Source organism: Eleutherodactylus coqui, chromosome 1, assembly GCF_035609145.1.
Source record: "Eleutherodactylus coqui strain aEleCoq1 chromosome 1, aEleCoq1.hap1, whole genome shotgun sequence".
Classification (NCBI taxonomy): domain Eukaryota; kingdom Metazoa; phylum Chordata; class Amphibia; order Anura; family Eleutherodactylidae; genus Eleutherodactylus; species Eleutherodactylus coqui.
Genome location: NC_089837.1, coordinates 139,991,965 through 140,014,375, shown reverse-complemented (window position 1 = coordinate 140,014,375; position 22,411 = coordinate 139,991,965). Strand labels below are relative to the sequence as shown.

At 44.5% G+C, this 22,411-nt stretch overlaps 1 protein-coding gene across 3 annotated transcripts in view; it reads right to left on the bottom strand.

Moving 5' to 3' along the window:
* Nucleotides 1–22,411, bottom strand: part of ECT2 (epithelial cell transforming 2) — a 51,596-nt gene that overhangs the window by 3,833 nt on the left and 25,352 nt on the right. For all 3 annotated transcript variants that reach the window (XM_066601300.1, XM_066601315.1, XM_066601307.1), the window contains 7 exons: nt 17,839–17,920; nt 16,346–16,424; nt 10,606–10,725; nt 6,501–6,639; nt 4,077–4,231; nt 635–742; nt 238–384 (listed from right to left, as the gene is read on the bottom strand). In XM_066601300.1, coding sequence (XP_066457397.1) covers nt 238–384; nt 635–742; nt 4,077–4,231; nt 6,501–6,639; nt 10,606–10,725; nt 16,346–16,424; nt 17,839–17,920 — 830 coding nt within the window. The remainder of the gene's footprint in view (nt 1–237; nt 385–634; nt 743–4,076; nt 4,232–6,500; nt 6,640–10,605; nt 10,726–16,345; nt 16,425–17,838; nt 17,921–22,411) is intronic.

Sequence of the window (22,411 nt, the reverse complement as noted above, 5' to 3'; positions counted from 1 at the left end):
GGCAACACATGTAATTATGTCAGGCACATTCTGTGCATCCTGCATCGTACGCCATTAGGAACTAGCGCAAATTAACCAATTACCTGTATGACATTCCTAATATAGGCGTACAACCAAAATACAAAGCATATGAGCTAGTGAAGGTGCTCACAAAAGGAATCCATATTAAAAATGACTACTTCTGAGAGCTGTGAGGAGAGATCACAGAAGGTACACAGTAGAATATGCTTTACGTACTGCTAGCGAGGTGGTACTTGGCATGCGGCTGCTTGCAAATCCCTCTGCGCCTGGGCCAGGGCTTCTTGCATCAGGAGTATTATGTACCATAAGCGCTCTCTGCAGGGCTCTCTTGGGCGTTTTCGAGAAAGAAAATGCTCTTGTAACCTATAAATAAGATAGATATATAGTAATTCCCAGGGAGAAAAAAAAAAAAAGTTTAGCAAATGTGTAAAACACATACAATTTGTGCCTATACAAGTAATACTGGCGTCATGGAGGCCAGATATACTGAAGGGTGCAGGAGGAGCACCTTATATATCCGTGTAAACATTTTAAGCTGAATGAAAACTAAAAACCCGAGAGCAGCAATAATGAAATTACTACTAGAGAGGAGCACGCAAATAAAATAACTTACTTTCTTAGACGTCTTCTTAATGGCTCTTGATGCTCTGCTCAATGTACTGTCCACATCTTTTGTGTTCACTTCTAATGAATCGGGATCAGTAGTATAAATCAAATTTTCCTACCAGAAAAAAAAAAAAAAAAAAAACACATGCAAATACAGAAATTTGTTCTATTGAGATTGGAACAAAAATTGCAGAAACAAAAGTCAATTCTGCAGGAGGCAGTGATAAGATTAGTGATCAACAAAAGATTGAAGTAGTCCTTAAATCTATACTGCCATCCAGTGGAATCCGAGAAAACTGTCAGCTATAAACTCACCCAGGAGCTGCAGACAGATTGATTTCTTACATTATAAAGGCCTCATGCACGCATGGGGTTTACATTTTTTGTCCCACAGTATGGGGTGCAAAACATGTCTGTACACCCCGTTGTGGCCGTTTTGCTCATGTGAGGTTCAGCTTCATGCATTAGGTTTCATCTAGAAGCACAGAAATCCGTGCCTCTGGGGAGGACTGTAATATAGACCTTGTGAACCAAGATGTGTTTCTTTCACAAGCAGACATGCATTTACCACTATATAGTGACAGTGGTGCACATGGATGCAGCGACATTGTATGTGGAGATCCCAAATGCACCCATGTGCATGAAGCCTTAAGATGCCCATACCGATTACACGAGAGAATTAGGGAAAATGGAGGATTTCAACCAAAAGGATTTTAGTTAACCAATTAAAGACTATCAACGTCTGGAAAGAGCTCTACTGGAATTGCGATTTTTGTCTGACCTTGAAAATGAGTCATCTGAAAGTCGTTCTTTCTGGGAATGTTCTTTTAGGGTACGCTCACATAGCAGGAAATACGCACCGAAACTGCTAAAACCCATGTCATTAGTGCAGATTTTGAAGCAGTTTTTTATGTAAATTAGCTGCAGATTTCACCCCTTTAACTGAAATGACGAGATCTGCTGCAGATGCACATCAAAAACTGCACGGATTGGGATGTGGATTGTCTGCTGTGGAAAATCCACATCATTTTCTGCTATGTGTGAATGAACTCTTGAAAAATCCTCTAAAGAAAAAAAATATATATATTTATCGCCCGACGTTCTTGAACACGTGTAGCCAGTTAGAACAACTGCTAGTATGGACTAAAGCGTGTATGGCTGTGTCCGTGAAAAGGAACTTTCACTAGATGATTGATTGCTCAACCATCAACCTACTTCTGTCTAAAGTGTATGGCCACCTTTATATTATGCACAAAGTCAATGGGAGCAATATAAATGAGCAGTGAGCGCCACCTAGTGGCAACTACCAGCAGCCTTTCAAAAGGCTCATATACAGGAAGCTCCAGGACAATCATATTGTGACCTATCCAGAGAACAAAATGAAGCACCTCTCACTCTATATAGTGATACAACATGCCTGTCATCGCCCTTAAAGGATATGAAATCCATACATCTACTGGACTCCTGTTGCAACCAAACCTCATTTTACAATTAATGGGCTTGAAGGCACGCTAAAATGAATAAATGACAGTTTTGCAGGTCAGCTGGCGCTTCAGTTGTGACAGCTTTCTGTTATACATGCACTATACACATTCTAGATTATAACCTTTATTGTATGCCTTTACTAGACATCTTAGCCATTTACCTGGTGTAAAAGCAGCTTTCCTGATACGGAAGGATGTGAAAAAAAAAACAAACAAAAAAAAAACACACCTTACGTTTTTACATACTACACAATTACCCCAGAAGCCGGCTGCCACCAGACCAAATAGGCCATCAATATCTGATCAGCAGGGGTCTGCCTCTTGGAAGCCCTGCCAATCAGCTGTATTAAAAGGCAGAAGTGCTCAGGTAACAATGCTGTAGACTGCCCGCCAGGTGTAGAGCTGTTCTGAGGCGATGAATGAACAGGCTATCACTGGCCGTGGCGCTCGGATGTGCACTGCAGCCTCTTCAAATAGCAGATTGTCAGCGGTCCAGAGTGGCAGACCCCTACGATTGGAAACTGAGGGTCTACCTTGAGGACAGGTAATCAGTATTTAGTCTCAGAAAACCTGGAGTATGAAAGCCATTCTTAGGCTAGACTCGCAAGGGAGATAACGGGCCATGAATCACAGCCCGATACCACCCTCACCATCCATGTGAAAGCCCTGTGGATGCGAGGAGTTTTCATGTGAGGATGAAGGTAATCCCCGTCACGGCTGTCACAGCTGCGGCAGAGGATCACAGCGTTCTCCCATTGCTTCCAACATGGTGGCGTTGCTGCCACCAGCCCCATTGAAAACAGTGGGCAATATGGCAGGAAGATAGAACATGCGGAGATTTGTTTCCTACATCACACTGCCGTGCCATGCAGGAAGACATCCCTCATGTGTATGACCTTAAATCAAAATGAATGGGGTTCATATTTGTGCATCTCGCGACACACAAACCTTGAGTGTGTGAAACTAGCCTTAGTCACAGCTGGTACAATATACGAATCTCAAGAGCCAATACAGAACAGGCTGAGCCAGTTGAGACTACAGAAAGTACCGAGGATTGGGGTATCACAAGTAGAGCACATTGAGAAGGCTGTACAAGTGTCTATTAGGTCTTTGTACAACCGGAGTAACACAGAACTGCAATGCAACTCCTACAGAGGTGTATCGGACCCTACAGCAACCCCATACGCCATCAACTTTAAATAGAGTTTTCCTTCCATTGGATTTCACATGTATAAACATATCAAAATAATGGCAGGTGCAAAGATCGCAACAGGAAGGTACTCGCTCATTACGAGGAAACCCTAAGTTAAAGGGGTTGTCCCGCGGCAGCAAGTGGGTCTATACACTTCTGTATGGCCATATTAATGCACTTTGTAATGTACATTGTGCATTAATTATGAGCCATACAGAAGTTATAAAAAGTTTTTTACTTACCTGCTCCGTTGCTGGCGTCCTCGTCTCCATGGTGCCGACTAATTTTCGCCCTCCGACGGCCAAATTAGCCGCGCTTGCGCAGTCCGGGTCTTCTGCTTTCTTCTATGGAGCCTTTCGTGCAGGATGCCGGCTCCGTGTAGCTCCGCCCCGTCACGTGCCGATTCCAGCCAATCAGGAGGCTGGAATCGGCAATGGACCGCACAGAAGAGCTGCGGTCCACGGAGGAAGAGGATTCCGGCGGCCATCTTCACAGGTAAGTATAGAAGTCACCGGAGTGCGGGGATTAAGGTAAGCGCTCCGGTAAGCTTTCTGTACGTCCCTGCATCGGGGTTGTCTCGCGCCGAACGGGGGGGGGGGGGGGTTGAAAAAAAAAAAAAAACCGTTTCGGCGCGGGACAACCCCTTTAAGGCAAGTGGTATTTGGAAGAATAAAGATAAAAACCATGGGGCATTAAAAAGGCATGAGGCAGTGGAGCTTCCGCCATATTTCTAATGGTCAATACTCTGATATAACGGTAGGGAGAAAACTTACAGCATCTGCTTTACAAATCGTATTGGCCATGTGCCGGCATAACATCTTCAGCCAATCCACCTTGGGAGGCTCCTCGGTTGTCAGCTGGAAGCTAAATAACTGGTTTGCCTGTTCGGTTGGAGGTCGCACTACCAATGCAAATGCATTATGGCATTCTGCAGATCCAAGGGAGAACATTAGTCAGTTTTATGAAGCCAATGCCGAAGACTTGTTATTCCAAACTAAACAATGTTTTCGGCCGGTACAGAATTCTGTGCTTTATGTTCTACTTATGATGTAAAATACAGGCAAACAATTTACGGCTTATTAATGAGATTGTGCTTAAGGCTCTGTACAAGACTGCAGCTTATAGAGCACAATGGACATTACAGAAAGCACTCAAGCATGAGCAATTCAGCACTATCTGGAAATTAATATTTTTAGATTTAGCTGTGTAACCACGAAGCTGTATATAATTATATAGGCATGAATGTTAACTTTACTCTGAGTCTTGCTGTTACTTCACTGCAGCTTATAGAATGGCAGATGGGCACACTACACTGGCATGCTGTGCCCAGGGAAACAGGTTTTACTATTGATACAAACATAGCAATAGCTAGTGATAAAACTAAGGGCTTCGTCTAGCTCATTACTACACGCATTTCACAGGATTTCCATCAGCTGAATTTACAACCTCTGAACTTAGAATATTTATAGAAGTATATAGAATTTAGTTGGGAGGTTATACTTTAAGCCATGACTGTTTATCGGTTTCCTAGAGATCTAGAAGTAGTTTCAAAGTTTCCATTTTACTGTATATTAAGTGCGTGGATCTTAAAACAAGATTAATACGGTATTAGATAAAAGAATCCTAACCAAACGCAACATTCAAGCCCTCGCAACCTCCTGCCACCGCCAGCTCAAAAACACCTCTCCGATATGGTCTTTCCTCAACACAGAGTCAACCGAAATGCTAGTGCATGCCCTCATCACCTCCTTACTTGGCTACTGAAATATTCTCCTATGTGGCCTCCCATCCAACGTCCTTGTGCTACTCCAATCCATCCTTAACTCTGCTACCCGGCTTATCCACCTCTCAGCTCTGCCAATCCCTACACCAGCTATCATCTACAGCAGTGTTCCCCAACTCCAGTCCTCAGGGACCGCCAACAGGTCATGTTTTCAGGATTCCCTCAGTGTTGCACAGGTGATGTAATTATTGTTGGTGCCTCAGACATTGGCCACAGGTGTTCTTACTATAGGATATCCTGAAACCATGACCTGTTGGGGGTCCCTGAGGACTGGAGTTGGGGACCCCTGATCTACAGAATCCAACTGAAGCCCTTATCAATGACAACAGGTTTCCTCCATACATTTAGTCTGACTTAGTCTCCCAATACCTCCCCATCTGTAACCTCTGTTCCTCGCAATTCCTCCTTCTCTTCCCTAGTAGGCTTTCACATAATCTGCAAGATCTCTCCCGTGCGTCACCTATACTTTGGAACACGCTACCTCGACCCATCAGGAACCTGAAAACCCACCTCTTCAGACAATCCTACAACGTAAGTAACCCTGCTGCCACCACAACAGGAACACCTTCTACTGCCACCTATTATCCTCTAGTCCTGTTCACTCTTGCTGGCAGGGTCCTCTCTGTACCAAATTGTTAGTAGTTTAGTAAATAATTACAGTTTACCGTTCCTGTTTTATATGTAATGTCATTATATATGCAGTAGTGCAATATAGTTTGACCCCCATTCTTCATTTGTATAGCACCTTGAAGTGAAGGTGCTTTATAAGAGTTATAAGAACTATAATTATATAGAATACAAAATAGTATTATATATGTGTATAACCCCGCACCAGAAGAATATAACAAGTAGCTGCAACCGTAAGTATACAACTACCCAAGCCTACCAGAATAAATGAAATGCAAAAGAGGGGGGGGGGGGGGGTGAGCTAAAAAAGCAGTACAGTTCTGCTCAAAAACAAAGTGGGTTTCACACTGCAAACCATCACATTTAGCCATTTTGACACAGTGGCATTGTTCCTGGCAGAAAATACTGTGTGAAGATGGGTGCCAGGAGGTCAGCAGTAAAATATGAAAGTCTCCAAACACTGCAGCTTTTGAAATACAGCACACAATCCAAGTGTAACACTGCATGCAAGAGAAATGCAAACCAGGCACAGCTCCTCTGCAGTCGCTCCCATGCATGGACTGGCTGGAAGCCACAACTCATGCTCAGAAAAATGGAGAAAGTCCAGTGTTGGGTTAAAGGTTTCAGTCTTTATTAGATGATCCAGACAGACATGGAGGAACAAATGACATTTCTCTGGATCATCCAATAAAGACTGAAACTTTTATTCAAACGCTGGACTTTCTCCATTTTCCACTGCATGCAAGTGGTTATTAGTGTAGCAATTAAACAAGAAGATGTCACAGACCTTCAGTTTCCCGGATATCAAGAACTTTCTTTATCTGAGACAAGGGCATCAAGCTAATATGCTTAAGAGATGCAGGGGGTCTTGTGTGCCCATGAGGACTCTTGAAAGTACCAATAACTTTATGCCGCTTCCTTGCAATCTGAAAAGTACAAAAAAAAAAAAAAAAAAAAAAAATTAAAATGCATATAGCGAAAAATGTCTTTCAGAATATAGTGGGCTGGTCACTGAAATATAGTACATCTGGATAAACACAAGTCCCAAAACATAATGCCTTAAGTAGAGGTTGTAGATATAAACCATAACCATTTCACACTTACACATGCAATCAGAATTTGTGTGCAAATACCTCATTAGGACCAAGGATGGTTTGATGCCTACGTCGGGAGTTCCACTTTCCGGCTCCGCTCGGGAAGAAGAAAAGAGGAGATTCCCATTGCGGAATGGCTTTGTCTTAGGATGGAACCGAACAGCGCCAAATGGACCCCATGGACTATAACGGGAGCCATTCGTTTTCGGTTCAGCTGCCCGACTGTGAGCTGGTAGAAAAAAGGAACTGCAAGCGGTACTTTTTCTTGCTGTATTTTGTGCGGGATCTTCCAACGCAGGTGTTAAACCACCTTATTCACACAAGCGGATGTGGATCTCTATTCAGACAGTAGATCCCCTCCACCCACAGCATGGAGACTGAAGGAAGGGAGATAAAGTATTGTATTCCCCATGAAGTACTGCTGGGACAGGTTCTTCTCACCGTGCTGTTCCTCTTAGGGAGAGTTCACACACAGCAGAACTGCTGTGGAATATGAACAGAAATTCTGCAGCAATGTACAGTATATTGTAAGTGAATGAGGTTTTAACAAATCCAATTCACTTACGGTGGAAGAGAGCATCTTTTTAATGTAATACATTTAGTCATAACCAAAGCATTGAAAACCATTTCATCTTTACTAAATTAAAAGATACCCCTTGGAACCTCCAGAAGAAGCGGTGGAGAAACAGGTCGGGGGGCACATACTCCTTATTTGAAGAGTATCAGTTGGGCTGTTCAGGCTATGGAGTGTGGTTAGGTACCAAGAGTATTTTTGGATGTATTATACATAGCTGTCTGGTCCATTGATAGAGCATAGAAAGAGTTAAAGTGCAATCTACAGTTAATTGCCGAGATGGTGCTATAACTACCTGCATGGCCTGCTGAACACGGGCAGAATTTCCGCCCGTGGAAGCTGCTATAGGATTGCATTAGAAAACGCAATCCTAGGCAGATGGACGCAATTTGCCCGCGTGAAAACCAGGTTGCAGCATGCTCCATTTCTGTGCGGGGCTCTCTCCAGCAGCTAGCTCCGCCATGTGCATGCGCCGGCTGGCACATCAAAGAGCCAGAGCCGCGGGAGAGTGCCGCACTGGTGCCTGCAGGGGCAGCGGGATCTGACCCGGCCGTCTGCAGGCGGGCTATGTGTTTTCGGTTTATGGCTGTCCCATTTACACAAATTGTAAAAAATAAATAAGTGAAATCAAGCACCTAGAAGGTTTGTCGGAATCAAACTAAATTTTATATGCGCGATTATAGTTTTGCTCTGATACTGAAATCACTTCTCAAAACTGCAATTTATTGCAGAAAACTGAACACTTGAAGGGAGGCTTTACTACACACGGGGCGACTGCGATATCTCCGGGAGGAAAAGTATAACTTTTCTCCTGCTTTTTTTGAGAGGCAGCGCTGCTTTTTCCCCACAAAAACATCACTATCATTTGAGATATTCTTGCGCAAGAAGAAAAAAAAAAAAAAAAAAAAGTTTAAAATTTTTAGTGCAAGAAAATCAATAGGACTTTTTAAATGTTTAAAAACACGTCGCACAAAAGTTGCAAGTTCGTGCTTTGTGATGCGAGGGAAAAAAAACCCCGCAAAATGCAGAAAGATACGGCATGTTGCGATTTTTCTCTTGTATCGTAAATATGAAGGAAGCCATTTGACAATCATTGGTTTCATAATTCAGATTTTTTAATCTTTTGCATCACACAATTTTATTGCTTGTGTTAAACCACTTTTAGGACTCAGGTGACAAGACCGTTCATCTAATCACGCCACAACTCTAATCATTTACATAGCTGCCTGAGATGCAACTGCATGCAGAGTTTTTCAGCAAAACAACTCCTGATTTTTTTTTTTTATACAAAATAATTAGATTTAATAAAGATTCGATTGCTTTACCTTTTAATTTATTATGCCTAGGTGAACTACTTGTAGGTTACGTATTGGTAGTAGAGAGTTTGCGCCAATAAATAACAATATGTACCACATTTTCCCCCCACTTTATTGGGTTTATCATAAGCAAAGGTAAATTGAGCGAGGTTGGGGGGAGGGGGGGGGGGGGCACTGATCTGAGATGAGCAGCATAAAAAGATGTTGTACTGAGATTACAAGTCATCCCTTAACCACAGGAGGGCCTCACTACCGAGAATCCCCGCTTATCTCAACTGGGGTCCCATGTGTCCCCTTCCCCCATCCCATTGTCCTCACTGTGGGATTAGTACTCCAAATGGATTGCTGGTTGCACAAGTGCCCGGACGTTCCATTCACAAGAGCTTGCTGCTATGGTATTTGTCAGCCCCACTGAAACTAATGGAGCGCTGACTGCACATACTCAGCTAGCGCTTCATCCATTCTGATGTCACTGCAAGGGGAGAAGTGACCCCCCATAGTGACAGGCAGAGGGGGAAGAGGGACTCCTGTTCTTGAGATCAGTGAGGGTCTCAACAGTGAGATGGACAGGGAATAGCTTGTAATCCTGGTACAACTCCTTTATTACAGTAAGCAAATACAGAAAGGTCATCCATAATAATTGTAACTAGAAATCTATTCCTCTCCTGTGCTGCATGAAGATACAGCTTCTTTATAAATACGGGTCCCCCATGTGCAAAACAAAGAGCTCATACTCCAGGCTTCTCACTCGTCCCCCCCGATGGCTCCGGGTCTCCCTGCTGATGTATTGCTAACACGGTGCAACCAGCCTGTGACAACCCGTAAACCTGCTGTTGCAGCCAATGACAGAGCTCAGCAGTGACCTTTGAGCACATTGGCTGCAGCAGCCCGTTTACGGGACCACACAAGTTGACTGCAGCCTGTAAGCGATACATCAGCAGGGAGACCCTTGTCTGTCTATGTTTTGCACACAGAGGACCCATTTTTATTAAGCAGCTGTATCTCAGACAACCCCTTTAACATATTGTGCCAAATTATCCATCCCCACAATAACTACTCCATTCATTTTAGTGGCAAGACCACCACAATCCCAAGAATGGGGGTCTCAAAAGGTCCCTGCATAGCCATGTGCTTGTACTTGGCAATTTCACACTCCCAATGAAGTGAAAGCGGCGGCAGTGTGCATTCGCGTCCTCTGCTTCATTCACACTAGGACCTTTGACCGCTGCGAGCTCTACCAATCCGAAGACTTCCACAGACCATAAAGACATCTCTTATCCTGTAAATAGGGCATGACTTTCTAGTTTGGCACAACCTTTAAATCTGTTTTCTACATTACTACTGTATGTGTGATCAGGAGTTTTGATACAAATCTAGTATGAGGGTTATAAACCGCATATAATAGATACTTTATACTGGCATAAATAAATGTGCCTATACTGTCAAGTCAGTTCGGGAATTCTATTAGCACTAGAACTCACTTGGGAGGACCCCTTTAATGCCAATATAGATGGCATATGGCAAGGTGAATTCACCCTCATCCAATATACCAGCTGTAACTCAGGATCAGTGCAAGGAGTAAATATAAGTAAAAGACAGGTAAATGTAATGTATGCAGTTATTTTACATTTTATGTGCATCTGTACACAAACCGTAAAATGCTCAAATGTGAACACATTTTAGAAGACCAGCATGAAAACAGAAATGAAATATTCAAAAGCGTAATAACTGCAGCAATAAGAGCATTTTTTTCTTTAACCGATGCATAACGCATTAACAATTTCCACACATTTCTCTGCATTTTAACCTGATGCTTGTCAAATTTTCCAGCAACTTTTTCTTCCATTAAGAATTTCCTACCAGCGCTCCATATATCTCTTCAGATGTTAACATTCAATATAGTCTCACCTCAAGGCAATCATTAAATAGAAAGAGTGTGACTTGCTCTCCTCTGTCACAGAGATCTTCCCCGAGAGCTATAGTTTCCACTCTCTGTACCAGCATTCTATGGGAAGATAACAGATTTGCCTACGACGAAGAATAGCAACAGAAAGTTACATTACATTGGGGATAGTCAATGAATAAGTGATGAATGAGTAAAAGGTAAAATTATGCCAGAACAACATTTTTGTACGCCTTGTAAAATCTTACTTGTCCCGTTCATTGGGGGACACAGCTTGGACCGTGGGAAGTTCTAAAGCAGTTCTTGGGGGGGGGGGGGGAATATGGAAGACTACATGCGGTCAGTCATATGGCCATTCGCAAAATGCGCCAACTGAGAGGTGTCAGAAGATTGAGAACATTGTCAAAGTTTGTAAAGGTGTGTAAAGAGGTCCATGTGGGTACTTTGCATGTTTGAAGGGCGAAAGCACCGCAGCACGCTCATCAAGAAGTGTCCACAGCCAGAGTCGAATGTGCAGAAACATGGAAGGAAGGAGCTTTGCCATTTGCATAGTATGCCTTTACCAAGGCTGACCTGATCCATCATCAAAGGATGATCTTGGAAGTTGCAAAGCGTCACCTAGGACCGTCTGGAATCATCAAAAAAGAGAAAGAGCGCCTGAAAGCTGAAGTTTGAGCCACATAGATTCTCAGGGCGTGAACCAAATATAGCGTGCCCTTTGAAAAAGAGTCTGCAGGGCAGAAAGATGGTAGCACAAGATGTCCTCCTTGATGTGGGATGACAACAGCACCTTTGGTAGGAAGCAGTGCACAGGGCAGAGGACCACCTTGTTCTGGTGTACTACAGTGGAATCTTGGCTGAAAGGGCTGCGAGCTCCGAGACTCAGCAAATACAGGTGATCGCTACCCAAAATGCCACCTTTTATGGCAAAAGATGTGATTGAAGAGCATCTAGGACAAAGTTGAGGTTCCATAGTGGAGCTGGAGAATGATAGGGAGGAGCGGAGTAAGCAACAACAGCTTTCAACATCACAGAGCTGGAAAAGAATGGACAGGGTCTATACCTGTCCTTTCAGGGAGCTGAAGAGCAAGCCCATGTCTGGACCTACCTGCAAAAAACAGCTGGGAAAGAGAAAAAAAACACACTGTTGTCACCAGAGGAAGAAAGCTTTCCACACCTGGTGGTAAACCCAAGAGGAAGAGGATTTCCTAGCTTTCATTATAGTCTGGATGATGGGTTCAGTAAAATCCCAATCAGTCTGAATCGCTGCTTCAACCGACACTTATGTTGGGTGGAGGAGGGGTCCCTGCAAGAGAAGGTCATTTTGAAGTGGAAGGTGCCGCGGAGATTCGACAAGTAGGTCGATTAGGTCCGCTTACCATGCGCGTTGAGGCAGTCCACAATCGCCACTGGAAGATCTTCCAGTTTGATCTTCTTGTGAAGGCAAGGAATATGTGGGAATGGGGGGAGATATGTAGGGAACCTTGAAGTCTGTCCACTGAATTACTAGAGTGGCCACCTACCAGATTTGAGGATCCTTTGACCTGAACACAAAGGTTGTAATCTTGCAATTGATTATGGACACCATGTTGACGACTGGGAGACCCCATCTGCGGCACATTCCCCTGGGTCGACTTGCTCTCTGCTTAGAAAGTCTGCTACCCAGTTCACCACGCCTGACATGTGGACTGCCGAGATTGCTGGGAGGTGCGTTTCTCTGCATGCTAGGATTTTCCTGCTTACTCCATGACTGCTGAGCTGTGGGTTCCACCTTGATTTTGGTGCCAACCGTCACGTTGTCTGTTTGGACATTGACAGGGAACCCGAACAGCAGTTGGGAAAAGTGATGAAAAGTGACAATAGTATGGCCCAAAGTTCAAATACATTTATTGGGAGCGAGTTCTTCTGTACTATCCACTTTCCCTGCATTTGTGAAGTTGTGCAACGTCCCTCCCCAGCCGAAGAAACTTTCATCCATGGTCAGCACCAACCACTGCAGTGTCAAGATCGCCCTTGGGGAACTATACAGATTCCAGGCACCAGTTGGAGTGATGAAGTGTCCAGGGAAGTAGGATTCTCCCATCGAGCAAGTGTGTGGATTTGTCCCATTGAAAGAGGATTGTCCACTGGAGAGGTCAGGCATGAAATTGGCTGAATGTAATCGCCTCGAACAAAAATCATTAACTCCAGGACTCTCATACAATGTTGAATTGGGATCAAAGTTTATCAAATTGAAGTTTCTATGATTGTAGCAAAACATGGGAACGTATCGTGTCAAAGACCAGGCACAGAAATTTAAGACTATGAGAAGGGAAGAGAAGGGACTTAGGGAGTTGAGAATCCACACGAAACTAGAGAGGGTCTAGATAGAGTGATGGAGATTCTAGAGAGCAGATGAGTGGGAAGGTCCCTTCACTAGGATGCTGTTGAGATATGGGATAGTGACAATCACCCTGGAGTGTAGAAAGGCCATCACTGCTGCTAGGACTTTTATGAACACCCGTGGCCATCCAGAGAGGGGACAACCACAAACAGGTAGTGTTTCGAGCAAAGCATGAAGCACAGAAAATGTGATGCGCACATGGGAGGTCTGCATCCTTGATGTCGATAGATGCCAGGAATTCGCCTTGTTTCATGGATGCAATGACAGACTTTAGGGACTCCTTGCAGAAATGCTGGATGCATGTATTTGTTTGTTTAAGTCTAGAACAGGCCAGATGGACCTATCCTTGTTGGGAGCAACGAAAAGGTTTGACTGAAAACCCATGAAACTCTACAAGTGGAACTGGGACGATTGCAGACTGGGCGAGTGGCTGGCATATCACTTGATCCAAATAGTTGATACGTGAAGGAGATGTCAGAAGTCTGGACCTGCAGTGATGGATCAGGAGGGCTTGAAGAGATGATCTCCCGAACCCAAGCTTCATTGAAAAGCCAGGTGTCTAGGAAGCAGAAACAAGTCTCCCCCACCTTGAGTGAACGGGGTGGGGGGGCCACCCTTTTGTGGAGGAAGGCTTGGGAGCACCAGGAGGGTCTGAGGGAAATTTTCTTCTGACGATAATGAGTGGTTTTCTTGGTAGGCGTAGAACGCAGACTGGAGCGCCGAAAGGAACGAAGTACAGGACAACTCTTCAGGGAAGACCTCATTCGGCTAGACTTGTTCTGAGGTAAGAGCCCTCACCACCCTGTGGCTTCCCAAATAATTTTGTCTAGCCGAGTGCCAAAGAGGCAGGTACCTACAATGGGAAGTTTAGTTAACGACCTTTTAGACGCTGCATCAGCGTCCCAGGATTTCAGCCACAAGGTCCTTTGTGTTGCTATGGAGGCCTCGCAGAGGTATTTGCCTGCATGGGTGATTTGTTGTGCAATATCTGACTTTTTCCAAGGAAGAACAGAGAATGTTACGCGGCAATTGCTTAGCCCACTCAGAAGTAGCACTGCTAACCCAGGTAGACGCAAACAAAAGGTCATAGGGCTGAACGTACTACCTCAAAAAAAAATAATAATAATAATAATGTTTTTGCCGCCAATTCTAGCTTTTTTTTTTTTATCTATCACCAGTATCCGCAAAGGAAGAGACATCTGCCATAAGCAGAGTACTGTATTCTCACAAGCGTGACACTGGAGAGTCTACTGATGGAGAGAATATCAATTTCTTTATGGACTACTTTGGAAAGGGGTATATAATATGACTAAGTGCTTCAGTTTAGTGAAACACTTGTCAGGGAGATTCCTACAAGGAATTTAAAGACCTCCTGACCAGGAAATGGAAAGAAATACCCTAGTAGACGTCTTGGACATCTGAAAGGGACTTTTCCTGTGGAGGCTTCTGCCTCTGGAACTTTTACCTGCAATTATCAAACTATCGACTAAAGACAAGAGTTTGGACGATTTCACAGCCAGATCTGAATTATGCTTCTTTCCCACGAGCGTATATCGGCTGGCCGATATACGCTGTGATCTGATGCATTGGATTCCAATGCATCAACTCACATGGCGGTATTGTCGTGACATAAAAACGCCGGGCCAATATAGCGCCAGGCGTTTACGTCGGGCCCAAAAGATAGCCCTGGAACTATCTTTTGGGCTGGGAATACATTGGCCGCTGCATGGGCTCCTATGGGAGCCCATGACAGCGGCAGGAGGAAGTTTAGCAGCGTGGCTGCTAAACTCCCTCCCTGTGCGCTCCTCCCCGCTCGTTCTTTGCAATGAGAGGGGGTGGGGCGGAGCCTAGCTCTGCCCCTTGTCAACAGCCAGCTATGGGAGGAGGCGGGACGGGCTTAGCTCCGCCCTCGCCCATTGCAAAGAACGAGCAGGAAGGAGAGCAGAGGTGAGCTTGCGAGGGGGAGGGAGGGGAAAGGGGCGACAGCATGGTAGCCTCAGCATATATGCGCCGGGGCCTATACCGTCTGAACGGGAGCACAAACGTTTGATTTGTGCGCCCATTCACCAGTTTTAGCTCTCCCATCATAGCGTGAAAACCGGCGTCCGACATACGCTTGTGGGAACAAAGTCTTAGAGGGAGACGGACACCTCACTTCCAAGCAAGGGTTGTCCCTGGGGGAAAAGCAAAGAGTGCATCCCCATTGGGGGAAGGTGAGTGGAGAGCACGACGAGGCTGGGAACTCAAGATTGTCGCAAGTGAAATGGTCTAGACCGTTTCCTGATCCTTCCACAGGAGGGGTCAGGCAGTAAGTCTTCTCTGTCAGACATGGTTGGGAACAGGTGACAGGATGTCCTATCCAGCATTTCAACGATGGTCTTAGATGTTTTAGTAAGGACCAGGACTTCATGAGACAGAGTATGCCCATTCTGGTTCAGACAGACCCCCACTAAGCATTACAGACCTGTTCAGACTACCCACATAAAAATTTGTTATGATAGCGAGAGCTTGAAGATGCACAACTCTGGATGCATCTTGTCTGGTGCATTCTGCCTTGGGGGTCAGCCATGGTGCCCTGGTGTAATTTACTTGCTGCTATGATTGCTGCAGAAGGGGCACAAGTAAAAAAAGCTAGCTGCCAGGCAGAGCTTGACCTATCCTGTGCTCATGGTCCTGGTGCTCTGAAAAGTACAACCACAGGTCTCAGCTGAGGAGAGAAAGGATTGGGAGATCAGGAGGAGAGAGAAGAAAAAGCACCCGAGAGCAGGTTTTAGGCCTGGAAAGCAAAAGAACCAATGGGAGTGCAGGAAAAGGGCGCCCAAAGCAGCGATCTCCACAAAGTACCTCCGCAAGAGTCCATTGATGAGCTCAAGAGAGTCTGTGATCCTACCCCTAATAAGTGTAGCCACCAATCTGGTGACAAGAGTAGAAGTCCATCTCCTAAAGGTCCTAAAAGGTCTTAGTAATAGCACCACATGGGTGATATTGTACCTCCTTTTCTTTTGAGGGTTCGACATACAACAGGGTGATTGACTCCACACCAATAGCCCGCATTGTTGGGGGTACTAGGCAGAGCCTAGTGCCTACTCTGTATTCCCAAAGGTTGTTGTAGAAAAAGGACTAAAAAGACCAGTGACAAAAGTCTGCCTCCTACGGACACTAAGCTAAAACTAATTAACTTGGTGCCTGCAGGAGGCATATAGCAGGTAGGAGGAGTTAAAACTTTCTGCTTAGTGTCCACCTCCTAGTGGCAGTAGCTATACCCAAGCTGTGTCCCCTGATGACAGACGAGAAAATTGGTCACTAACCATTTCATTAATGTTCAACATCCCCTACAATTTATCTATAGATCTATTACTTACAGGACATCCATCCACTTCATAGACCACATCAAAGATTTGTCGCTGCCCTTCAGTTTTTCTTTTATCTTCATTGATGTGACTATCAATTAAAAGAAAGAAAAAAAAATGGAGGGTGGGGGGGTAGTTAAATATTTCTGCCTTGTAAACCGCCACTTCGTCCTCTTTAATAACTTAACACTGATTTTTAGCAAAGACCTAGCTTGTTTGCTGTTTTTTTTTTTTTGTAGAGGAGACAGAAATAAAAGCTTTGTCTGCCTGAAAGGCACATATAAGTAATTACATATCAATGTGAGGTTGCTTGTTTTATCTTTACTTCTCGGAATATACAATGCAGAGAATGTCATTGGAGAGGAATATTTATGTAGTCAAGTGGAAGATTATGTATAATAAATATTTTCTAGAGAATTTTCAAAGCCTGTCAAAAGCCCAGACTAGTGTGCTATTAGTGGACTGAAGGTTGATTGAAGGTACACACTCATTTACAAGATATCTGGGCCATCCTAAAAATGCCACCATTGATAAGTGGAGTCTACACGATGCGAGAGATAAAACCTTGCATAATTCTAAGCCAGTAATAACAGTGTCAAAAAGCATAATTTACTCCACTATCTGCCCGACACAAATGCTAAAAGGAATAGAACAATGAAAGCCTACAGTTATATCCTGGGGTTCACTAGGAATACAGTTTTTGCAGATTCAGACGGGTTCCCAGGACAGGGGAGTTTAATGTTGTAAGAACACAGCCTACACAAAAACAATTTGTTCATCTAATAACTTGTCAGCAAACAAAACTGTATGAAACGCATTGCTACAGATGTTGCAGAAAATTAATACCATTATGGTTAAACTTTGCTACAAGTTATTTTAGCGCTACACAAAAAACATTGAAGAGTTATTGAAAAAAGTAAATAAGTGTCAGGTTAAACCGTATAAAAACATTGCTACACAAGAAAAAAAAAAAACACATCTCCAAACAGAGTTATATCACAATACCGTAGTTGTACTAATGTACCAAAATCTTCTAGATTAAAAGAAAAAAAAAAAAATCATTTTCTGTGTCGTATACAAATCCATTAGTTCTGGACTGATTTGGGGGAATTCTGCATGAGCGTTCAGCACCACGCGACGAATAATAGCGTAATTAAAAATCGAAAATTCATCGACTTCCCCTATAATTTGTTGCCAATAGCAACGAATCACAGTTAGGCTTTCATTTCTTATACTGCTGAAGTAAGATGAAAGCTGCGCTGTGATTGGTTGCTATGGACAGCGCTGATTTTCTTTTGGACAGCTTTCATAACAGTGCGGCGCTGGGCTCATTTTTGTCTGGCCCACTTTGTATATTTCAGGACTGCCAGTCATACCTGCGTTGCACTGCGATTTTATATCTCCTAGTTGATAATAAAAAAAAGGTGTGAACACAATGCAGAATTAGACTTCCACCAATCACAGGCTGCATGGTGGTTTAGCTAACTATTTTGTCTATCACTTACGTCATTACTTCTTTGAGTGATTCAATAGCCTTCTCAAGCATAGTTTTATCTGGATTGTCCTCAGAAGTATGTTTCTTAAGATCTAGAAGCAAAGAAAGGGAATGCCATCATTCGTTTAATCAATACCTGGGATTACAACAGCCAGAGGTCTATAAAAGGGAATGTATCGGGTATTGTAGCTCAGTCAAATACAGGAATTATGCAGTTAATGGAATAGTCCCACTTTATTGTCTCCCCCCCCCCCCCCACCTCCCACCCCTTTACTAAATCACTTCCTATATATAAAATGACAAAATAAGAGTAAAAGGTCACTTTACCAGACCTCCGCTACTCCATTGCCAACACTTTTCAGATCTCCGCCGCTCTCTGTTAAACCAGTTCCAAATAATGAAGAGGCAACAGGACATGCAACTGCTGCAACCAATGACTGGCCACAGAGGTGAACTCCGTGGTGTTGGCATGTTTTTGGTTGCAGAGGTCACGTGCCGACGCCATCCTTGGACCCGTATGGGACCAGGGAGGCTGCAGCAGGGGAACTGATAAGGTGAATATTAATCCCTGTGTTTTTTGGCTGAAATGTTTCAATTTATTAAGCAAAAATTTAATTAAGTTAAGACGAGTAATTTTTTTTTTTTCCTTTAAATCGCTGCATTTTAACCCCTTAAGGACATGGCCTATTTTTGGCATAAAGACGCAACGATTTTTGGCGGATTTTCATTTCCGTTTTTTAAATGCTATAAAACTTTATCTTTCCGTCGACACGGCCGTATAAGGGCTTGTTATTGGCGTGGCGAACTGTAGTTTTGATAGGCACTCTGCATAGGCAGCCCTGGGGCCTTTCAGGAGGTCCCCGGCTGCCTAGCAACCACACAGCGTCCCGCGATCTCATCGTGGGACGCTGTACGGGCCCCCTGAATGTCGGGTGCAGGCTGTTTATTACAGCGCGCACCCGGCAGCAGCAGTTCCGACGAGCCGCGCCGCTCGGCAGAACTGTTAACACTTTAAATACCGCTGTCAGAGCGGTATTTAAAGTGTTAACAGTTCCGACAAGCGGCGTGGCTCGTCGGAACTGCTGCCGCCGGGTGCCCGCTGTAAGAACAGCCGGCACCCGACGTTGTATGGAGCGGCATCCACCCGCGATCCCGCTCCATACTACCATTTGTTCGACTTGCGAACAAAACGGACTTGCGAACAGGCTCCCGGAACGGAACCTGTTCGCAAGTCGGGGAGCACCTGTATTTATTAAAAGCGCCAAAATTGGGAAAATTTTGAAAAAAATTTACTTTCACATTTTCAACTGTAATATCTCAAATATGTCCAAGCATACTGTACAGATTTTTTTAAAGATATGTATTTCCATCTGTTTATTTTGAATGCACACTTGAAAAACTTGTGCTTTTTTAACCATTTAGATGACGTACAAATTTAACATTACTTTTCAGCATTTTGAGAAACACTGTTTTCCTGCACCAAGCCAAGTTTGCAAAGGCTCATGAGTGTCAGAATAATAGATACCCCCCCAAATGACCCCATTTAAAAAAACTACACCCCTTAATGTATCCACTATGGGGTGTCATAAGTATTTTGACCCCACCGTTTTTTTTTCAGGAATTAATTAAATTTAGAGGAGAAAAAATAAAATTTCATACTTTTGCAAATATGTCATTTTAAAGACATTTTTTTCCTATATTGCCCATGAAAATGAGGATTTACACCCCAAAATGGATACCCCCGTTTCTCCTGTGTTCAGAAATATACCCATTGTGGCCCTAATCTTATGTCTGGATGCACAACGGGGCCCAAAATGAAAGGAGTAGTCGGTGTCTTTCAGAACATAAATTTTGCTTGAAGGAGTTTTAGGCCCCATAGCACTTTTGTAGAGCTCTTGAGCGGCCAAAACCAAAGAGAACTCCCACAAGTGACCCCATTTTGAAAACTAGACCCCTGAACGAATTTATCTATGGGTGTACTGCCCATTTTGACCCCACAGTTTTTGAATGAATTCAAGCAAAGGGGAAAAAAATGTGATTTACGTTTTTTTGGCAATTCTGTCGTTTTAAAACCTGCTTTTTTTGTACAGCACACACATGAATGAATGACTTGCACCCCAAAATAGATACCCCTGTTTGTCCCGTGTTTAGAGACATACCCATTGTGGCCCTAATCTTTTGTCTGGATGCACAACGGGGCCCAAAATGAAAGGAGTAGTCGGTGGCTTTCAGAACAAATTTAGCATGAAGGTGATTTAGGCCCCATAGCACATTTGTAGACCTCTTGAGCGGCCAAAACCAAAGAGAACCCCCACAAGTGACCCCATTTTGAAAACTAGACCCCTTAACGAATTCATCTAGGGGTGTATTGTGTATTTTGACCCCACAGTATTTGAATAAATCTAAGCAGAGCAGAAGGAAAAAATTACGATTTTCATTTTTTTGGCAATTTCGTCAATTTAAAAACTGGTTTTTTTTGTACAGTGCACATAGGAATGAAGACGTTCACCCCAAAATGGATACCCCCGTTTGTCCCGTGTTCAAAAACATACCCATTGTGGCCCTAATCTACTTACAGAACACATGGCTAGGCCCATAATGGAGGGAACACCCGTTGGATTGTAGGGCACAACTGAATGAATTCCAGGCCCCATTGCCCACTTGTACGGAATAAAAATTGACACCTTAAAAAAATATTCCCTCCCCCACACACTCCGTGCCCTTTTCGGCGTTCCCCAAATCTTAGATAAAAGTAATAATGTAAACTGTGTAGTATTTCCGAAGACAGAGGTAATTACGGAGGCCTGGTTGGGATGGGTACATCATGCTTTTTGGGGGTCATTTCTTGACCTCAGTGGCAGGTATGGGGTCTAAAAAGTGGCGCTCTGTGAGTCTCCGTAAGCTTGATGAGGTGCGGCGGTCTCACACAGAAGGCGCTCAACAAGGTGCTCCTGGAACTGCATGAAGGCGAGCGTTCCCGGGGCTTCTTGTAAATTGCGTATTACAGGTAGCGGTCTGAATAACGCCGGGCTCTCGCAGCCGTAGGCGGAATCCGCTTGTGGAGGCCCGCAGCGGATCCCAGCTGTCACCCTGCGTACGGCCGCGTAATGTACTGCGCATAACTGCCTACTCACACAGGCGGTCATGCGCAGTCCTTTTTTTTTTCTTTGTATTTCCCGCACCGTTGCTTAGCGATGACACTGGTACCCGCAGCCCTTATACAACGTAGTTGCGTATGGGCTGCGGGTATATCCGCGACCATGGAGCACAATGGGCTCTATGTTGTGGATATCCGCGGTAAAATAGAACATGCTGCATTCTCTTTTCTGCGAGTGGATTACGCAATTCCGACCTGCTAATGCGAGCGGAATTGTGTAATCCAATGCGATTGATCTGCGTAATACCGCGGATCAGATGCATGCGGAATTCGTAATTCCTATCCGGTCATGTGAGACCGACTTATGTTAGATCGCTACCTTTCTATCACGTGACCGGCGACCGCTCAACAAGGTCACTGCTCCAGGCTCTCGGCGACCATTGGTCGCCTGGGAGTAAGGAGATTTTAAGTTTCCTGGGCTCCCCGACTCCTGCGCATGTGTCCAATGTTTTACCGGCGGTCCGTGCGCAGAATACGGGAAAGTTCACGGAGGAAGATTAGGCCGGGGTGCAAATACGGAGGCCTCCAGTAAAAAGTTTCATCTCCTCTCACCGATCGCATCGGTGAGGGGAGATGAACCTTCACCTTTTTTTTTACTTTTACGTGATCGCCATTATCCACCGCGGCCCGCCGTGAAATCTCCAGGCTCTCGGCTAAGTTTTGTAGCCAGGAGCAGGGAGATTTTAAATTATCACAGCTTTTGCACATGAGCCTGCCATTGTGGCGACGGGCGCGTGCGCAGAAGCTGGGGTAAAGTCCGCGGGCCTTAGGTATGTCATTTCATCCTCCCTCACAGATATGATCCGTGGGGGAGATGAAACGCAAGCTTTTTTAACTTTAAACTTACTTTTTACCCTTTTTTTTTTTTTTTTTTTTTTACTTTTTACCCTTTTTTTTTTACTTTACATGATCACTGTCATCCATTGGATGACAGTGATCATGTCCCTGGTGACATCTCTCTGCTCCTGGCTACACATGGCAGCCAGGAGCAGAGGGATTTTAAATTTCCCGGGGCTCGAGCCCGTGTGTGCACGTGCCCGATGTCAATCATCGGGCGCGCAGACGGGCACTTTGGGTCCCGGGACATAGCAGAGGACCCGAGGTGAGTATTTTCACCTCCCCTCATGGATCCGATCTATGAGGGGAGGTGAAACGTTATTTTTTTTTTAACTTTTTTAAACTTTTTCGCAATCGCCGCTATCCAATGGATAGCGGCGATCGCGGTCCCCGGTAACACCTCTTGGTTCCCGGCTACCTTCAGGAGCCGGGAGCCAGTTTTTAAATTTGCCGGGGGCTCCCGGGCTTATGTGCATGCGCGTGAAGTCATCGTCTGGCGCGCATGCGCAGAAAGCCAGCGGCGGGTCCGGGAGGACCCGATCTCCGGGGGACACCGCCGACAAGCCGGGTGAGTATTTTCAGCTGCCCT